At 44.5% G+C, this 17,500-nt stretch overlaps 2 protein-coding genes across 7 annotated transcripts in view; one reads left to right on the plus strand and one right to left on the minus strand.

Annotated features, from left to right (window-relative positions):
- The window catches only part of LOC109873165 (P2X purinoceptor 5-like), a gene marked incomplete at its 5' end in the record, with an annotated part of 50,103 nt that extends 34,225 nt beyond the window's left edge, over positions 1 to 15,878 (plus strand). The window contains 9 exons of the mRNA XM_031808578.1: positions 172 to 247; positions 386 to 470; positions 659 to 739; positions 10,185 to 10,326; positions 11,172 to 11,305; positions 11,674 to 11,767; positions 11,879 to 11,944; positions 14,046 to 14,128; positions 14,277 to 15,878. Of these exons, the coding sequence (XP_031664438.1) occupies positions 172 to 247; positions 386 to 470; positions 659 to 739; positions 10,185 to 10,326; positions 11,172 to 11,305; positions 11,674 to 11,767; positions 11,879 to 11,944; positions 14,046 to 14,128; positions 14,277 to 14,496 (981 nt within the window). The remainder of the gene's footprint in view (positions 1 to 171; positions 248 to 385; positions 471 to 658; positions 740 to 10,184; positions 10,327 to 11,171; positions 11,306 to 11,673; positions 11,768 to 11,878; positions 11,945 to 14,045; positions 14,129 to 14,276) is intronic.
- LOC109873166 (ER membrane protein complex subunit 6) lies at positions 15,876 to 17,080 on the minus strand. Of its 6 annotated transcripts, none has more exons than XM_020464746.2 (2): positions 16,994 to 17,080; positions 15,876 to 16,668 (listed from the first exon to the last, which is right to left on the minus strand). In XM_020464746.2, exon 2 carries the CDS (start codon positions 16,633 to 16,635, stop codon positions 16,303 to 16,305), a length of 333 nt encoding a protein of 110 aa, XP_020320335.1. In that variant the 5' UTR covers positions 16,636 to 16,668; positions 16,994 to 17,080; the 3' UTR covers positions 15,876 to 16,302. The 6 variants fall into 6 exon arrangements, with proteins under 6 accessions (XP_020320335.1, XP_020320334.1, XP_020320333.1 ...); XM_020464745.1 differs by having other exon boundaries at positions 15,876 to 16,665; positions 16,862 to 17,077; XM_020464744.1 differs by having other exon boundaries at positions 16,862 to 17,077.
- Between the last annotated feature and the right edge of the window lie 420 nt (positions 17,081 to 17,500).

The following is a 17,500-nucleotide window of genomic DNA, read 5'->3' on the forward strand; positions in this document are numbered from 1 at the left end:
TCACTGGTCCAATAACATTGTGTTTTCCTAAATTGCTTTAGCATTCAAATGGTGCTCCCCACTGTGGTCACCATGCTATTGTATGTTGTCATCATCTCTAGGCTCTTCAATACACTGCTTTGAATACAGGCTGGCATTTTTAACTGCAGCAACGTGTCCTATGTTCTCCAGAGCCCTAAGGTGCCAGATGGCCAATGTGTAAACAATGAGGATTGTGCTGAGGGTGAGGCGGTAGTTGCTGGCAATGGTAAGGACTAATATGGTTAACTGGGGCAGTCTTTATCTAATTTCTATTTACATTTCCAATATTAACATTTATTTACAGATTAACACTGGCTTAGATGCACTTAGATGCACATGTATACCACTTTACCTTTCCCTGCAGGGGTGAAGACCGGCCTGTGTTTAAACTCTACAGGGACCTGTGAGATACATGGCTGGTGTCCTGTTGAGACGGGACGTAAACCCTTGTGAGAATTCATCCTCTTTTGCTGTGAAAATAATGAAATTGTCACTTTTGCATTGAGTCTCAGTATAAATGTACCCACTACATAAACTATGTTATGTACTTCAGTATTCTGAAGTACCTTGTCCTGATCATCTATTTTCCATTATGTAGAAGTCACTTTGATTTAACACTTTCCCCCTTACTTTCCAGGGAGGCCTTATTAAGCAAGGCAGAAATCTTCACAATTTACATCAAGAACTCTGTCAGGTTTCCGAAGTTTGAATTCTCCAAGTAAGTGAAGTGGGGCTTGTTCATGCAGACTTCATGGTAGTAGAGGCTATCTGTCTCTAGGGAAACAGTCAGTGTCAGTGACATAGATCATTAAGTATGTGTAAGTAGGGCAGTGGGGGATACATGTCCTAGAACTGCTTTGGATAGCTATGAGGGTGCACAGTCCCTTCTATTTATATACACCCATAGCCATATCGCCCAGGCCCAGTGAATGTGTGTGTGTGTGTGTCTGTGCACGTGCATACTGGGTGCGTGTGTGTATGTGTGTGTTCAGTGAGACAGTGGAGTGGTCATCTGAGACGTCCTTGACAGCAGAGCAGGCCCAGTCCAGGACAGGTGTCAGAACAGATCTGATTGGCTCACTGTTCTCTCATGTCAGTAAGTAAGGCTGTTGTTGTAGAAGGGTTCATCAGCCAGAACATCAGTGTTGTCTTTTCAAGCCTAATCGGAAAGCACAGAGACATCAGACCTCTGCCAATTCATGATTCATAATTTCAGTTGTAGATCTTTTGATTAGGGGAGAGTGTTTCTAGGAAACCATACATAAAATGAATAATGTGACCAAATATTTAAGAAGAGGTCATCATTTCATTGAGTCTGTGAAGGGATGAAACCACATGGAAAAAGTGGTAAGCTAGTTAGGTCTAAAAAATGAATGTATTGTGTTAGAGGTTTCAGGTTTCTAACCAAAGCAGATAGTTTTGTACATCAGTTGGGGTCTCTTATAAGCTACAATATGAGGTCTTAAACCTAGCATGAAAGTGCATCCTTGAAGCTGCATGGGCAAATATAGTCAAAATGTTTGCCTTTGGGTGAAGTTGATGTTAACATTTTGTCAATTTTATGCATAGTATTTTTGCAATGTGTCATGCATATGAACTCAAGATTTGTATTGTTACAGAGCTGACATCATCATCCCCGTATATGCAAACATAAAACAAGCAGGGGTCTAACCCCCCGTGAGGTTCTTGAGAGTGCAGAGAAGTCAGAGAAGGGAAGTCCATTTGAGCAGCAGTAAGGGCTGAGAAAATGTACTGAATGACACTGAAGAGGAACATTGACAAAAAATAAAATGAACATGAACCTGTGTGAAAGACAGGCTATGTTAGAGTAGCAGAGGTACACACCGTCTTATCTGATGACAATGGAGTCTGAGCTTGCTAAACATATCAAGAATCTCGTGGACCAGTTTCATGGGCTTAGTATCCTCAAATGCATAAAACGTTCCTATGAATTGGCACATCGAAACATCATCCCTGGCCCAGACCTCTGGTCCAGAAATGGAAGAGTAAGTGATATTAAACAGAGATATCTACATTGAGTATACCAAACATTAGGAACCCCGCCCCCAGAACAGCCTCAATTGGTTGGGGCTTGGACTCTACAAGTTGTCGAAAGCGTTCCACAGGGATGCTGGCCAATGTTGACTCCAATGCTTCCCACAGTTTTGTGTCAAGTTGGCTGGATGTCCTTGGGGTGGGGGACCATTCTTCATACACACCGGAAACTGTTGAGCGTGAAAAACCCAGCAGCGTTGCATTTCTTGACACAAACCAGTGCGCCTGGCACCTACTACCATACCCTGTTCAAAGGCATTTAAATATTTTTGCTTGCCCATTCCCCCTCTGAATGGCACACATACACAATCCATGTCTCTGTTGTCTCAAGGCTTAAAAATCCTTCTTTAACCTGTCTCCTCCCTTTCTTCACTGATTTGAAGTAGATTTAACAAGTGACATCAATAAGGGATCATAGCTTTCATCTGGATTCACTTGGTTAGTCTATGTTATGGAAAGATGTTTTGTATACTCAGTGTATAGCTGAACTTAGGCATACATTGAAGATGTACAAGTAAGTTGTGCCAAGAGACCACTTGTTTTGTACAAACTATATTTTCAAAACTGTTATGTTTACAATAATTCAGATTATATCCAGGGATACACAATATCCTGAAATAAATGTACATATATTTGTTAGAAAGAATACTCTATTTCCCTTGACGTAGTGATACTGAATGTAAAATAATGTCTCAACATACCCCACTCTCCCCTACATTGTGCATATGGAATGGAAAGTGTCTAAACTATGAAGTGCTTGAACTATGAAGTTACTTTATATATTTTTTACCTTTATTTAACTAGGCAAGTCAGTTAAGAACAAATTCTTATTTTCAATGACGGCCTAGGAACAGTGGGTTAACTTCCTGTTCAGGGGCAGAACGACAGATTAGAAGTTACTGAATGAGCAGCATGAATAAAATGAACAGTTTAGTAGATTTGCAGCTTGAAATAGCATAATATATTTGCAGTGCCATATAAGCTATTTAAGAAATTATAGATGATATATGTAACTCTGTGTTATTCCTTATCTAAGGGTTAAAGAGAAAAGCGTGTCATTTCAAGCTGATAAGATAACTTAATTGTGTTACGAGAAATTAGTGAGGAGGTGTGGAGTCAGGCGCAGAGAGCAAAAGATGTGGGAAAAAACACGCTTTAATGTCTCGGAAACATAACATGAACCAAAAGTAGAAAAACAAATGATCAGAAATATAAACGGACAGCGTGAAACCCAAATACAAACAAAATACACTCAAACATCAAAACAGACTGACAAGCCCACAGGAAACAGAAGCGGGCTGAACGAACTATATATAACCCTCCCCTAACAACCAAACAAGAAACAGGTGATACCAATCAGACAAAACCAAAGGAACACAGAACAACGGATCGGCGATAGCTAGTAGACCGGCGACGACGACCGCCGAGCGCCACCCGAACCAGAAGGGGAGTCACCTTCGGTAATATTCGTGACAGTACGCCCCCTGACGCGCAGCTCCCGCAGCGCGCCGACGCCGGCGACGACCCGGGGGCCGAGGCGCTGGGCGATCCCGACGGAGGCGATGGAACTCACTCAACAAAGATGGATCTAGAATAGCCCTCACCGGAACCCAGCACCTCTCCTCCTGACCGTACCCCTCCCAGTCAACGAGGTACTGCAAGCCCCTCACCCGGCGTCTCGAGTCCAGAATAGCTCGTATCTTGTATGCCGGGGACCCCTCGATGTCCAGAGGGGGCGGAGGAACCTCCGGAACCTCACCTTCCTGCATGGGACCAGCTACCCCCGGCCTGAGAAGAGACACATGAAACGAGGGGTTAATACGATAATACGAAGGAAGTAATAATCGATAACAAACCTCGTTTATTCTCCTCAGGACTTTAAATGGCCCTATACACTGCGGACCCAGCTTCCGGCAGGGCAAGCGGAGGGGCAGGTTTCGGGTCGAGAGCCAGACCCTGTCCCCAGGTGCAAACACGGGGGCCTCACTGCGGTGACGGTCAGCGCTCTTCTTCTGCCTTATACTCGCTTGGCGTAATGACTCTTGGACAGCCCTCCAGGTCTCCTTAGAGCGCTGCACCCACTCCTCCACCGCAGGAGCCTCAGTCTGGCTCTGATGCCACGGTGCCAGGACTGGCTGGTACCCCAACACGCACTCAAATGGTGACATGTTGGTAGAGGAGTGGCTTAGTGAGTTCTGGACTATTTCTGCCCAGGGAATATATCTCGCCCACTCCCCTGGCCGGTCCTGGCAATACGACCGCAGAAACCTACCCACCTCCTGGTTCACTCTCTCCACCTGCCCATTACTCTCCGGGTGATACCCTGAGGTCAGGCTGACCGAGACCCCCAGACGTTCCATAAATGCCCTCCAAACACGGGAGATAAACTGGGGGCCCCGATCAGAAACTATATCCTCGGGCACCCCGTAGTGCCGGAAGACATGGGTGAAAAGAGCTTCCGCAGTCTGTAGGGCCGTAGGGAGACCGGGCAATGGGATAAGACGGCAGGACTTAGAGAACCGATCCACAACGACCAGGATCGTTGTGTTACCCTGAGAGGGGGGAAGGTCAGTAAGAAAATCCACCGATAGATTTTTTTATTTTTTATTTTTATTTTTTATTTCACCTTTATTTAACCAGGTAGGCTAGTTGAGAACAAGTTCTCATTTGCAACTGCAACTGCGACCTGGCCAAGATAAAGCATAGCAGTGTGAGCATACAACAAAGAGTTACACATGGTCCATGGCCATGGCCGTTGTGGAACGGGAAGAGGTTGTAATTTACCTCTTGGCAGGTGTCTAGGAGCCTTACTCTGGGCGCACACCGAACAGGAGGAAACATAGAATCGCACATCCCTCCTCAAAGTGGGCCACCAGTACTTCCTCTCAAGACCTCGCACTGTCCTAAAAATACCTGGGTGACCCGACGAGGGTAGACAATGAGCCCATCGAATCAATTGATCACGAACAGCCAGCGGCACGTACCTACGACCCTCCGGACACTGTGGAGGCGCAGGTTCCTCCCTTAGCGCCCGCTCGATGTCCGCGTCCACATCCCATACTACTGGTGCCACCAGCTTAGCTGCCGGAATGATGGGAGTAGGATCGATGGACCTGTCCTCAGTGTCATAGAGTCTTGACAGCGCGTCGGCCTTAGTGTTGAGGGAACCTGGTCTATACGAGATAGTGAAACGAAATCTGGTGAAAAACATGGCCCATCTTGCCTGACGAGGATTCAGTCTCCTAGCTGATCGGATATACTCCAGGTTACAGTGGTCAGTCCAGATAAGGAAAGGGTGCTTAGCCCCCTCAAGCCAGTGTCTCTACACCTTCAGGGCCTTAACCATAGCCAACAACTCCCTATCCCCCACATCATAATTCCGCTCCGCTGGCCCGAACTTCTTCGAAAAAAGGCACAGGGGCGGAGCTTCGGTGGCGCACCCGAACGCTGTGAGAGCACCGCTCCAACCCCAGCCTCGGATGCGTCCACCTCTACTATAAACGCCAAAGAATGGTCCGGATGCGCCAACACCGGCGCCTCAGTAAACATCGCCTTCAACTTATGAAAAGCTCCGTTCGCCTCTGCTGACCACTAAACGCACCGGCCCCCCCTTCAGCAGTGAGGTAATAGGGGCAGCTACCTGACCAAAACCCCGGATAAACCTCCGGTAGTAATTGGCAAACCCCAAGAACCGCTGCACCTCCTTTACCGCGGTCGGAGTCGGCCAATTACGCACAGCCTTTACGCGGTCACCCTCCATTACCAACCCAGAGCTGGAAATGCGATAACCCAGGAAGGAAACTGATTGTTTGGAAAACTCACATTTCTCCGCCTTCACATACAGGTCATGCTCCAGCAGTCGTCTAAGAACCTTGCGCACCAGAGATACATGCGCAGTGCGTGTAGCGGAGTAGATCAAAATATCGTCAATATACACCACTACACCCTGTCCGTGCAGGTCTCTGAGAATCTCATCCACGAAGGATTGAAATATAGCTGGAGCATTCTTTAAACCGTATGGCATGACGAGGTACTCATAATGGCCAGAAGTAGTGCTAAATGCAGTTTTCCACTCATCTCCATCCCGAATACGCAGCAGATTATAAGCACTCCTGAGATCCAGTTTTTTTTTTATTTTTTTTTATTTCACCTTTATTTAACCAGGTTGGCTAGTTGAGAACACCTTTATTTAACCAGGTAGGCTAGTTGAGAACACCTTTATTTAACCAGGTAGGCTAGTTGAGAACACCTTTATTTAACCAGGTAGGCTAGTTGAGAACAAGTTCTCATTTGCAACTGCGACCTGGCCAAGATAAAGCATAGCAGTGTGAGCATACAACAAAGAGTTACACATGGAGTAAACAATTAACAAGTCAATAACACAGTAGAAAACAAAGGGGGGGTCTATATACAATGTGTGCAAAAGGCATGAGGAGGTAGGCAAATAATTACAATTTTGCAGATTAACACTGGAGTGATAAATGATCAGATGGTCATGATCATGTACAGGTAGAGATATAGGTGTGCAGAAGAGCAGAAAGGTAAATAAATAAAAACAGTATGGGGATGAGGTAGGTGAAAAGGGTGGGCTATTTACCAATAGACTATGTACAGCTGCAGCGATCGGTTAGCTGCTCAGATAGCTGATGTTTGAAGTTGGTGAGGGAGATAAAAGTCTCCAACTTCAGCGATTTTTGCAATTCGTTCCAGTCACAGGCAGCAGAGTACTGGAACGAAAGGCGGCCAAATGAGGTGTTGGCTTTAGGGATGATCAGTGAGATACACCTGCTGGAGCGCGTGCTACGGATGGGTGTTGCCATCGTGACCAGTGAGCTGAGATAAGGCGGAGCTTTACCTAGCATAGACTTGTAGATGACCTGGAGCCAGTGGGTCTGGCGACGAATATGTAGCGAGGGCCAGCCGACTAGAGCATACAAGTCGCAGTGGTGGGTGGTATAAGGTGCTTTAGTGACAAAACGGATGGCACTGTGATAGACTGCATCCAGTTTGCTGAGTAGAGTGTTGGAAGCCATTTTGTAGATGACATCGCCGAAGTCAAGGATCGGTAGGATAGTCCGTTTTACTAGGGTAAGCTTGGCGGCTTGAGTGAAGGAGGCTTTGTTGCGGAATAGAAAGCCGACTCTTGATTTGATTTTCGATTGGAGATGTTTGATATGAGTCTGGAAGGAGAGTTTGCAGTCTAGCCAGACACCTAGGTACTTATAGACGTCCACATATTCTAGGTCGGAACCATCCAGGGTGGTGATGCTAGTCGGGCATGCAGGTGCAGGCAGCGACCGGTTGAAAAGCATGCATTTGGTTTTACTAGCGTTTAAGAGCAGTTGGAGGCCACGGAAGGAGTGTTGTATGGCATTGAAGCTTGTTTGGAGGTTAGATAGCACAGTGTCCAAAGACGGGCCGAAAGTATATAGAATGGTGTCGTCTGCGTAGAGGTGGATCAGGGAATCGCCTGCAGCAAGAGCAACATCATTGATATACACAGAGAAAAGAGTCGGCCCGAGAATTGAACCCTGTGGCACCCCCAGTTTAGTGAAGAACTGCGCTCCGTGAAATGATTCCACTGCCGTAGCAATGAGAGGTAGTGGGTAACTAAAACCCACCGTGATGGAATTTAGACCTCTATAATCAATACACGGACGTAAACCACCATCTTTTTTCTTCACAAAAAAGAAACTCGAAGAGACAGGTGACATGGAGGGCCGAATGTACCCCTGTCCCAGAGCCTCGGTGATATAAGTTTCCATAGCCACCGTCTCCTCCTGGGACAAAGGATACACATGACTCCTGGGGAGTGCAGCGTCACCCTGGAGGTTTATCACGCAATCCCCCTGCCTATGGGGTGGTAATTGGGTCGCCTTCTTTTTACTGAAAACGATAGCCAAATCGTTATACTCAGCTGGAATGCGCACGGTGGAAACCTAGTCTGGACTCTCCACCGTTGTCGCACCGATGGAAACCCCTACACACCTGCCTGAACACTCATCAGACCACCCCTGTAGAGTTCCCTGTTTCCACGAAATCGTAGGATTATGAATAGCTAGCCAGGGAATCCCCAGTACCACTGGAAACGCAGGTGAATCGATAAGGAACAAACTAATTCGCTCCTTGTGATTCCCCTGCGTAATCATCTCCAACGAAACTGTGGCTTTCCTCACCAGCCCTGACCCTAATGGTCGACTATCTAAAGAGTGCACAGCAAAAGGGGGGTCTACTTTTACTAACGGAATCCACAACCTCTGAGCGAGTCCGCGATCTATAAAGTTTCCAGCTGCGCCTGAATCTACCAGTGCCTTATGCTGGAGGGAAGGAGAATAATTAAGGAAACAAATTAATAGGAACATGTGACCAACAGGAAACTCTGGGAGAGTGCGGTGCTTACTCACCTGGGGTGACCGAGGAGTGTTCTGCCTGCCCTCTCGATTCCCAGATGAATTACTCCAGCACCGACCAGACGTGTGCCCTCTCCGGCCACAACTGGTACAGGAGGAGCTTCCTCCTCCGATCTCCCTAGACGCGGTCCCTCCTAGCTCCATCGGGATAGGAGCAGGAGGGTCAGGAGGTAGAACTGACAGGACCCTTTCAGAACGTCCGCGAGCAGCTAGCAGATAGTCCAACCGGATCGACAGGTCTATCAGTCCATCCAGGCTAAGTGTAGTATCCCGACAGGCCAGCTCCCTACGGACGTCCTCTCTCAGGCTACATCTGTAATGGTCTATCAGGGCCATGTCGTTCCACCCTGCTCCAGCGGCCAAGGTCCGGGACTCCAGCGCGAAGTCCTGCACGCTCCTCGTCCCCTGTCTGAGATCCCGCCGCTCGACCTTCTGGAGGGTGATCGAACACGGCCCTGAAACGGCGGTTGAATTACGGGTAATTGTCCTTCGCTGAGTCGGGCCCGTTCCAGACCGCATTAGCCCACTCCAGGGCTCTACCGGTAAGGCATGTGATGAGAACCCACACTCTCTCCTCTTCCGAGGGAGCCGGCCGAACGGTGGCCAGGTAGAGGTCTAGTTGAAGCAGGAATCCCTGGCACCCCGTCGCTGCTCCATCGTACTCCCTCGGAGGCGTAATGCGCAGAGCGCTGGAACCGGATCCAGATGGGGGAGATGGTAGAGTTGCTGGTGGGAGGGTCGTTGGGGTACTAGGGAGACCATTCCTCTCCCAACGATCCATCCTCTCCATCATCTGATCCATCGCTGATCCTAGGCGATGGAGGATAGACGTGTGATGAAGGACTCTCTCCTCCATAGTAGGAAGAGGAGTGGTCGCTGCTCCTGCTGACTCCATATCGTGGTGTGGGCTTCTGTTACGAGAAATGAGTGAGGAGGTGTGGAGTCAGGCGCAGAGAGCAAAAGATGTGGGAAAAAACACGCTTTAATGTCCCGGAAACATAACATGAACCAAAAGTAGAAAAACAAATGATCAGAAATATAAACGGACAGCGTGAAACCCAAATACAAACAAAATACACTCAAACAACAAAACAGACTAACAAGCCCGCACGAAACAGAAGCGGGCTGAACGAACTATATATAACCCTCCCCTAACAACCAAACAAGAAACAGGTGATACCAATCAGACAAAACCAAAGGAACACAGAACAACGGATCGGCGATAGCTAGTAGACCAGCGACGACGACCGCCGAGCGCCACCCGAACAAGAAGGGGAGTCACCTTCGGTAATATTCGTGACACTACGCCCCCCTGACGCGCAGCTCCCGCAGCGCGCCGACAAAATACACTCAAACAACAAAACAGACTGACAAGCCCGCACGAAACAGAAGCGGGCTGAACGAACTATATATAACCCTCCCCTAACAACCAAACAAGAAACAGGTGATACCAATCAGACAAAACCAAAGGAACACAGAACAACGGATCGGCGATAGCTAGTAGACCGGCGACGACGACCGCCGAGCGCCACCCGAACAAGAAGGGGAGTCACCTTCGGTAATATTCGTGGCAAATTGTTCATTCTTACTGGTTTAGGCCTATGACCTTTTTTAGATTTAGCCAAGGAAAGTATGATACTGGACTACTAATCATATATAAAAAAATGACATGTCCTGTTCTGTCTCCTTTTCCTGCAGGTCAAATGTCCTGGACACCGGTAATGACTCCTATCTAAAGAGATGTTCCTATGACAATGACCTACATCCCTACTGCCCCATCTTCCGTCTGGGAGACCTAGTCAGTAGGACTGGACATGATTTTCAGGACATGGCTGTAGTGGTACATAAATGTATTTTTTAAAATCTTTCAATTGATCCTTTATTTAACCAAGTTGTCCCATTGAGGTCAGGAGACCGCTTTCCCTGGCAGAGAGAGACCTGGCATAGAGGGTTGGGTTTCTTGTTAAACACTGAGCACTGAATCCAAATTAGGCTTTTCAGGCTTTCATCATTCTATCCAAGCAGTGTGGGAGTGGTGTAATTCTCTTTTCCTCCAGTCCATATGATAATGATGCTTGCTTTCAGGCAGTTAGGTAATTACCATAATTTTGATTACATTTAATTGGATATTTGCCATGTAGCCTGCAGTCATTAGGCCTGACATTTAAATGAATAACAATGGTTGCATATTTACAACAACAATATGAAACATAGCAGTTGCTAGATCTGTATTAAGTGACTTGTCACAGAGCCCTGCATAAAGTGCTTTCACCTCAACTCCCTAGTAAGCTCAGGGTAGACATTTACAAGTAAACACTAACTTTTGTTGTTAATATAGCCGAACACCCAGCATAGAACAAGTCAATGGGTTAACCAGAGCCATTCTTACCATATATGGCGAAGATGATCAGCAGTGTAGTAGCTACTGTGTTATCATTAGAGTTGCCAGGTTTAATGTTGTGAAGTACAGTATGTTTATGTTCCTAGTTGTTAATGTTTAACGAGGAGTTGATGTAAATGTGACCACAGTTCATAGTCAAGGTGAAGAAAGTAAATCTTGAATAGCAGGGCAATAGAGTTATTCTCCATATTTAGAGCAACGTCAAGCACAGGTGTTTATTCATAAATAGTGTAATCTTTCTATCTCCCTCTCTCTCTCTCTCTCTCTCACTCTCCGTCTCTCAGGGTGGGTCAGTTGGAATTCTGATTGAGTGGAACTGTGATTTGGATAAGGACTACTCACAGTGTAACCCAGAGTACAGCTTTACTCGTTTGGATATGAACCTAAACAGCTCTGTCACATCAGGCTACAACTTCAGGTACATCTTGACATGCATTAAAGTAATGTTCCCAAACTTTTGTATAATTTCAGCCAGTAGTTTTGAAAGTGGTGCTCATGAGCCGAAACGGGTCCCCATTTTTTGTTGGTGTTGCAATTCGCATGATATTTTATGAATCCAATTTTACAACAGGTTTCAAATTTGTTGTGCTTAAGATCCCTGTACTGCATCTTAAGCACATTTTACTTCATGCAGATATAATAATCCATGCACTAATTCTGAAAGGTTATTAGCTTGAGCTAATCAAGCTTGAGCTCTCTCCAAGTACTGTATTTAATGTCAGATCTATCTCTACCAAGCAGTTGTTGACATTTCTGTTCCAAACAGCTGATTCATTTGTTTTCCAGATATGCCCGTTATTACAAAGATGAAGCTGGAGAGAACTATCGGACTTTGTATAAAGTCTATGGGATTCGCTTTGATATCATGGTGAATGGACGGGTATGACAGTGATTCTAGCTACACTTACTTGTCTAATTGAATGGGTTGGTAGTAGTAATATTACAGTCTGTGTCAGATCAAATGTTCTTTGTTCTTTATTGTGTTCTTCAGGCTGGAAAATTCAATATCATTCCCACAGTAATAGCTATTGGGTCTGGGCTCGCTATTATGGGCATGGTAAGTAATTTAATAGATTTGTGTTTTAATTTGTTTCCAATACACATGCTTGTCTATTTTCTCCCCCCCAAAATATATTTCTCTGTAATTCTGTTTCATGCAGCATGCCCAGGTTGGATGCTATCAAATGCTTTGAAATGCAATGCATTCGGGAAGAATTCAGACCTCTTGACTTTTTCCACATTTTGTTACGTTACAGCCTTATTCTAAAATAGATTTTTTTTTTTTATCCATCATCAATCCACACACAATACCCCATAATGACAAAGCAAAAACAGGTATATAGAGTTTTTTGCAAATGTATTAAAAATGTCAAACTGATATCACATTTACATAAGTATTCAGACCCTTTACTCAGTACTTTGTTGAAGCCTCGAGTCTTGTTCCTCCCATTCTTCTCTGCAGATCCTCTCTAGCTCTGTAAGGTTGGATGGGGAGCATCGCTGCACAGCTATTTTCAGGTCTCTCCACATATGTTCAATCAAGTTCAAGTCCGGGCTCTGGCTGGGCCCCTCAAAGATATTCAGAGACTTGTCTCAAAGCCACTCCTGTGTTGTCTTGGCTGTGTGCTTATGGTCATCCTTTTGGAAGGCGAACCTTCGCCCCAGTATGAGGTCCTGGGCTCTCTGGAGAAGGTTTTCATCAAGGATATAGCTGTACTTTGCTCCGTTCATCTTTCCCTTGAATCCTGACTAGTCTCCCGGTCCCTTCTGCTGAACAACATCCCCACAGCATGATGCTGCATTCTTCACCGTAGGGATGGTGCCAGGTTTCCTCCAGATGTGACGCTTGGCATTCAGGCCAAAAGGTTCAATCTTGGTTTCATCAGACCAAAGCATCTTGCTTCTCATGATCTCAGAGTCCTTTAGATGCCTTTTGGTAAACTCCAAGTGGGCTGTCATATGCCTTTTACTGAAGAGGGGCTTCCATCTGGCCACTCTACCATAAAGGCATGATTGGTGGAGTGCTGCAGAGATGTTTGTCCTTCTGGAAGGTTCTCCCATCTCCACAGAGGAACTCTGGAGCTCTTTCAGAGTGACCATCGGGTTCTTGGTGACTTCCATGACCAAGGACCTTCTCCCCTGATTGCTCAGTTTGGCTGGGTGGCCAACTCTCGGAAAAGTCTTGGTGGATCCAAACTTCTTCCAATTAAGAATGATGGAGGCCACTGCAGAAATGTTTTGGTACCCTTCCCCAGATCTGTGCCTCAGCACAAACCTGTCTCGGAGCTCTACAGACATTTCCTTCGACCTCGTGGCTTGGTTTTTGCTCTGACATGCACTGTCAACTGTGGAACCTTTTATATAGACAGGTGTGTGGCTTTCCAAATAATGTCAAATCAATTGAATTTACCACAGGTAGACTCCAATCAAGTTGTAGAAACATCTCAAGGATTATCCATGGAAACAAGATACACCTTAGGTCAATTTCAAGTCTCATAGCCAAGGGTCTGAATAGTTATGTAAATAAGGTATTTCTGTTTTTTATTTGTAATACATTTGCAAACATTTCTAAAAACCTGTTTTCGCTTTGTCATTATGGGGTACTGTGTGTAGATTGATGAGGATTTGTATTTAATTTCAATCATTTTATAGTAAGGCTGTAATGTAACAAAATATGTAAAAAGTCAAGGGGTCTGAATACTTTCTGAATGCACTGTATCACCACAAGAGGGCGATACCCTTTCGTTTTTCATACAATATACTACTCTTCTTCATTCCAAATCGATCCCTATCCCCTTGTTTGTAGATCTGAAACATTTGTGTAGGTCTAAGCAATATCGCTACATTTTCTTTTCACTGTCTAAACCTGTCATATCTACAGGAGTACCTTGGGTGTATAGGGGTCAATTTGGCATTCAGAAGCCCTCTGCCCCCTGGCAAAATGTTTTAGTGCCCTATTTCAGTCTTATTTATCTGAGGAGACAGCTCATTGAAGTCTGCTGTACACATCCACAGGACATTTAGTGTTTTTTTGTTGTGTTTTTCTCACTATGGGCTGTGAAGTTGCCTGAAGCTTTATTGGGGGTGTTAGCTTTATTTCTATCATGATTAATGTGGCTCTATTGTATGTCTTGACTTGAACCTTACCTTTGTTTCAGGGAAAATTTGCATGTGATATGATATTTGTCTACATGTTGAGCACGAGTTCCTTCTACCGAGACAGGAAATTTGAGATTCTCAAGTAAGACACTATGACATGGTATTACTACCAACTACAGAATTTACACTTTGTCGTTTATTCAGTAAAGTAAATCATTTTAGTCTTGGATTGTTTGCCTTGCTACTTCTTTCTGTCTGTCAGTAAAACAAATAAAATATCCCTTTAACAGGAAAGAACGGATCAAGAAGCACAAAGAGATTGCGAAGACATTGGTGAACCGAGACACAAGAAAACACAGGAAACATGCTGGGGAACAACACGAGCTTACCACAATCTCTCCAAAAAATGAGGAGAAACAGGACCCTAAAACCGGAGAGAAAAATGAGGTTCACATTCTCTCTCCACGAACTGTGGGGCAACGGTATAATACTCACCCTCCACGACACTAACCGATTAATTCAGAGTGAGACACCAGACTAGAAGCTGCATGTAGGACAACTTACTGTTGAGATAGCATAGTAGAATACACAACTTTGTGTACACAAACAATTAACTTTGATTTTACGTGCAATTAAAACATTTGGTAGTGCATCAGCAGTTCTTCTATAATGTCAGTCACTGACAGTAACTCTATTAGCCCATGTCAGCTAACATTTTATAAGATTGCTAGGTAAGTTAGTCTAGTGAGCTATCTAAACAAGAATTTGTTCTTAACTGATTTTCCTAGTTAAATAAATAAAATAAACCTTCAAGGCTGAATTACCTGCTGGGCTCGAAGGGAACGTGCCCATGGGCCCTGACCTCCAGGGGCCCTTTACCTCCAGAAGGCCCCCATTGATTTTGTTTATAAACCCAGATATCATATTAACATGGCATTTGTCAAGGCAAAATGTGTAGAACTGCAGGAAATGTTATTTAAAAAAATTCCCGCTTAGGGCTCCCAAAAGGCAAGAGGCAGCTCTGTGAGACACATTTTTATTTATCCTTTATTAACACAGGTTGTCCCATTGAGGTCAGAAGACCTGTTTTTCAAGAGAGACCCGAAACAAAGAAGTTCTGCTATTGTCAAGATGTCTAAACTGGGTCCTGTAGCAGGTGGAAAGTAAAACGAGGGTGGGTGAGGTCCTGATCCCAATGCCCACCCTCCTTCTCCTCTTCCAGCAGAGGTTACTGATGCTGGTAAATGGCTCTGGTTTTCCTATGTCTCTCAGGAGTGATGCATGTCCTGATTGGACATGACTGATGGGGTGGAAAATTGAAATGCTCTCCTCTCCTTACACTTTTAGTGCTGCAATGATAATGCAGACACTCCAAGAAGAGAGATATTTATCAAAGAGAAAAAGCACTATTCTGTTTCTGACGTCTTATTTACTTGTTCCAAGATCGAATCATAATGCATCTGTTGATGGGTCAATTAGGCCATGCAATCAAACCATTGCAGAGTATTCAACTAGGTTATTATGCTGGCAGCGGTGTTCCTCCAAACCTTGACAGACCGCTTGTAGTAGAATGAAATCCTTGAGTCATATGATGGAATACATCGTTAGAGAACGGTTGCTTTTTAACACAATTGAAAAATACACTGGGTGTAAGGTTGTCTATCATAAATACTTCGCATTTGTGATTGCTTGTAACTTCTGCCTTGTCCTGTTCAATATGTCTGTAAATACAAAGCCAGAACTAGAGGAGTATGAGGCAAGTTGTTGAATGTATTTCATTTAAATGCAAAATATTGTATGATACTGCATTTTTAGGGCTAATGGCCATTGTTAGAACAATCATATCAGTTTTCTGCCAAATCTTATGATCAATAAATTATACAAACAGGTTGTATGGAGTTATTTATTTTGAAGGATCCAACCAGAGCCGTTATATCCTATTTACACTACTTGAAAAATATGTTATCAGGCACATCACTCTGATGCCTACTACCCATTTATTATAACATGTATCAACTGCTAGATGACAACATTTGGTAAATTCATTTATCCTAGAGATGCAAAAGAGCAGAGCTAAACTAACATACTGCAGCAGTTAACAGTTCAGTAAATGAGAGAAAGCAGGACATGTTTTAGTTTATGTATAAATAGAGTTGCTGACAGACATACTTCACGTAGCTGTATAATAAACAGTTAATCTAGCAAAGTATTTAATCAATCGCCTATATCTACAAAGTTTTGCGGGCAGTTAGACAATCATAATTGGATTTACATGACATTAGGTTTAAAACTTGCTCAACATTCTGGTCAATTTTATTAGTACACATGCACCATTCCGTAGAGGAAAGTCCAGAACAGGACGTAGGTAAAAAGACCTCCAACAAGCCCTCCTGTAAAGAGCATCCGCCGAGACTTGAAGCACTTGTTCCACCTGCGACTGGCCTTGATGATGAGAAGAAGGGAGAGGAGGAACGAGGCGAGGAAATAGAAGATAAATCCGTACAGTCCTGTGAGCCCAAGGATGCCCGCTGTCGCCCCCGACAGAGCTGACACCGACGTCCGGCAGTAGTCCAGCACTGCGGCGTTGCCTCTCACAGCAACCTCACTGATGAACTGTGGTCCTTCTCGTTTCGCTACGACTGAGGCCATGTCGGCACCTCGTTTGTTTTCCAGCGATGACTGCTGCAAACAAGAGGTCATTAGAAAATCATTACATAATATTGAATGCTTACATTGCTGCATATACGTTATTGTATCGTACAAATTCTACATAATCTTGTTTAAAGCAAGCATTTTTGTCACTAGCGAACCGGCTTGCCAGCTGACATATGGACACTGGGAGCTAACGTTAGCAGCTAGCAAGCGGTTTACTCACCGAATTAAAAATAATATAGAGTGCTTCGTTTACTTCACAAACACATCAAAGGCACATAGCTAGTTTGTGACACTTAATATTCCATGTCAATGGATTTACTAACCCCTTCACTACTGGAATGTAATTACAGACCTAAAGCTGATTGTAGCTAAATGGCGCAAAGGTAACTGCGATGCGACCCGTCTTTCTGAATCTGCCTTTTTTGCGAAATGCATTCTGGGACTTTTATTTTTGTATCAACTGCTCGTTTTTGATGAAGTCAGTGGATGTGCTTTTCAATTACATTTAATAACACATTCATTTTCTTTAATTCAATTTTGTAATATCTTTAAACTGTATTTGTTGTGAACTGTGACCAAAACGAACTTTGGTGTATGGTGTCCGACTTAGATCAAATTAGTAGCGCCCTCTGTTTACAATCGCTGGGCTCTGGATACAATTTACAATAATTAATAGGCTCAGACGCAATCTCAGAAGCAGCTAACCATGGCGAACTATGTTCTGGACATAGATATAGGTATTACTTCAGTCAAAGTTGTGTTACTTGATATTAGATCAAAAACAGTAACGAATAGCTTATCTTTGCAAACCAAGATGGCTATCATCAGCGACGAAACGCATGTATGTAGAGTACCAGTC

The sequence above is a fragment of the Oncorhynchus kisutch genome, linkage group LG28 (genome assembly GCF_002021735.2).
Source record: "Oncorhynchus kisutch isolate 150728-3 linkage group LG28, Okis_V2, whole genome shotgun sequence".
In the NCBI taxonomy this organism is placed as follows: domain Eukaryota; kingdom Metazoa; phylum Chordata; class Actinopteri; order Salmoniformes; family Salmonidae; genus Oncorhynchus; species Oncorhynchus kisutch.

What these genes read in the sequence shown, in the direction of transcription:
- LOC109873166 (XM_020464746.2), bottom strand. Translation starts at nt 16,635, where the DNA reads ATGGCCTCAGTCGTAGCGAAACGAGAAGGACCACAGTTCATCAGTGAG.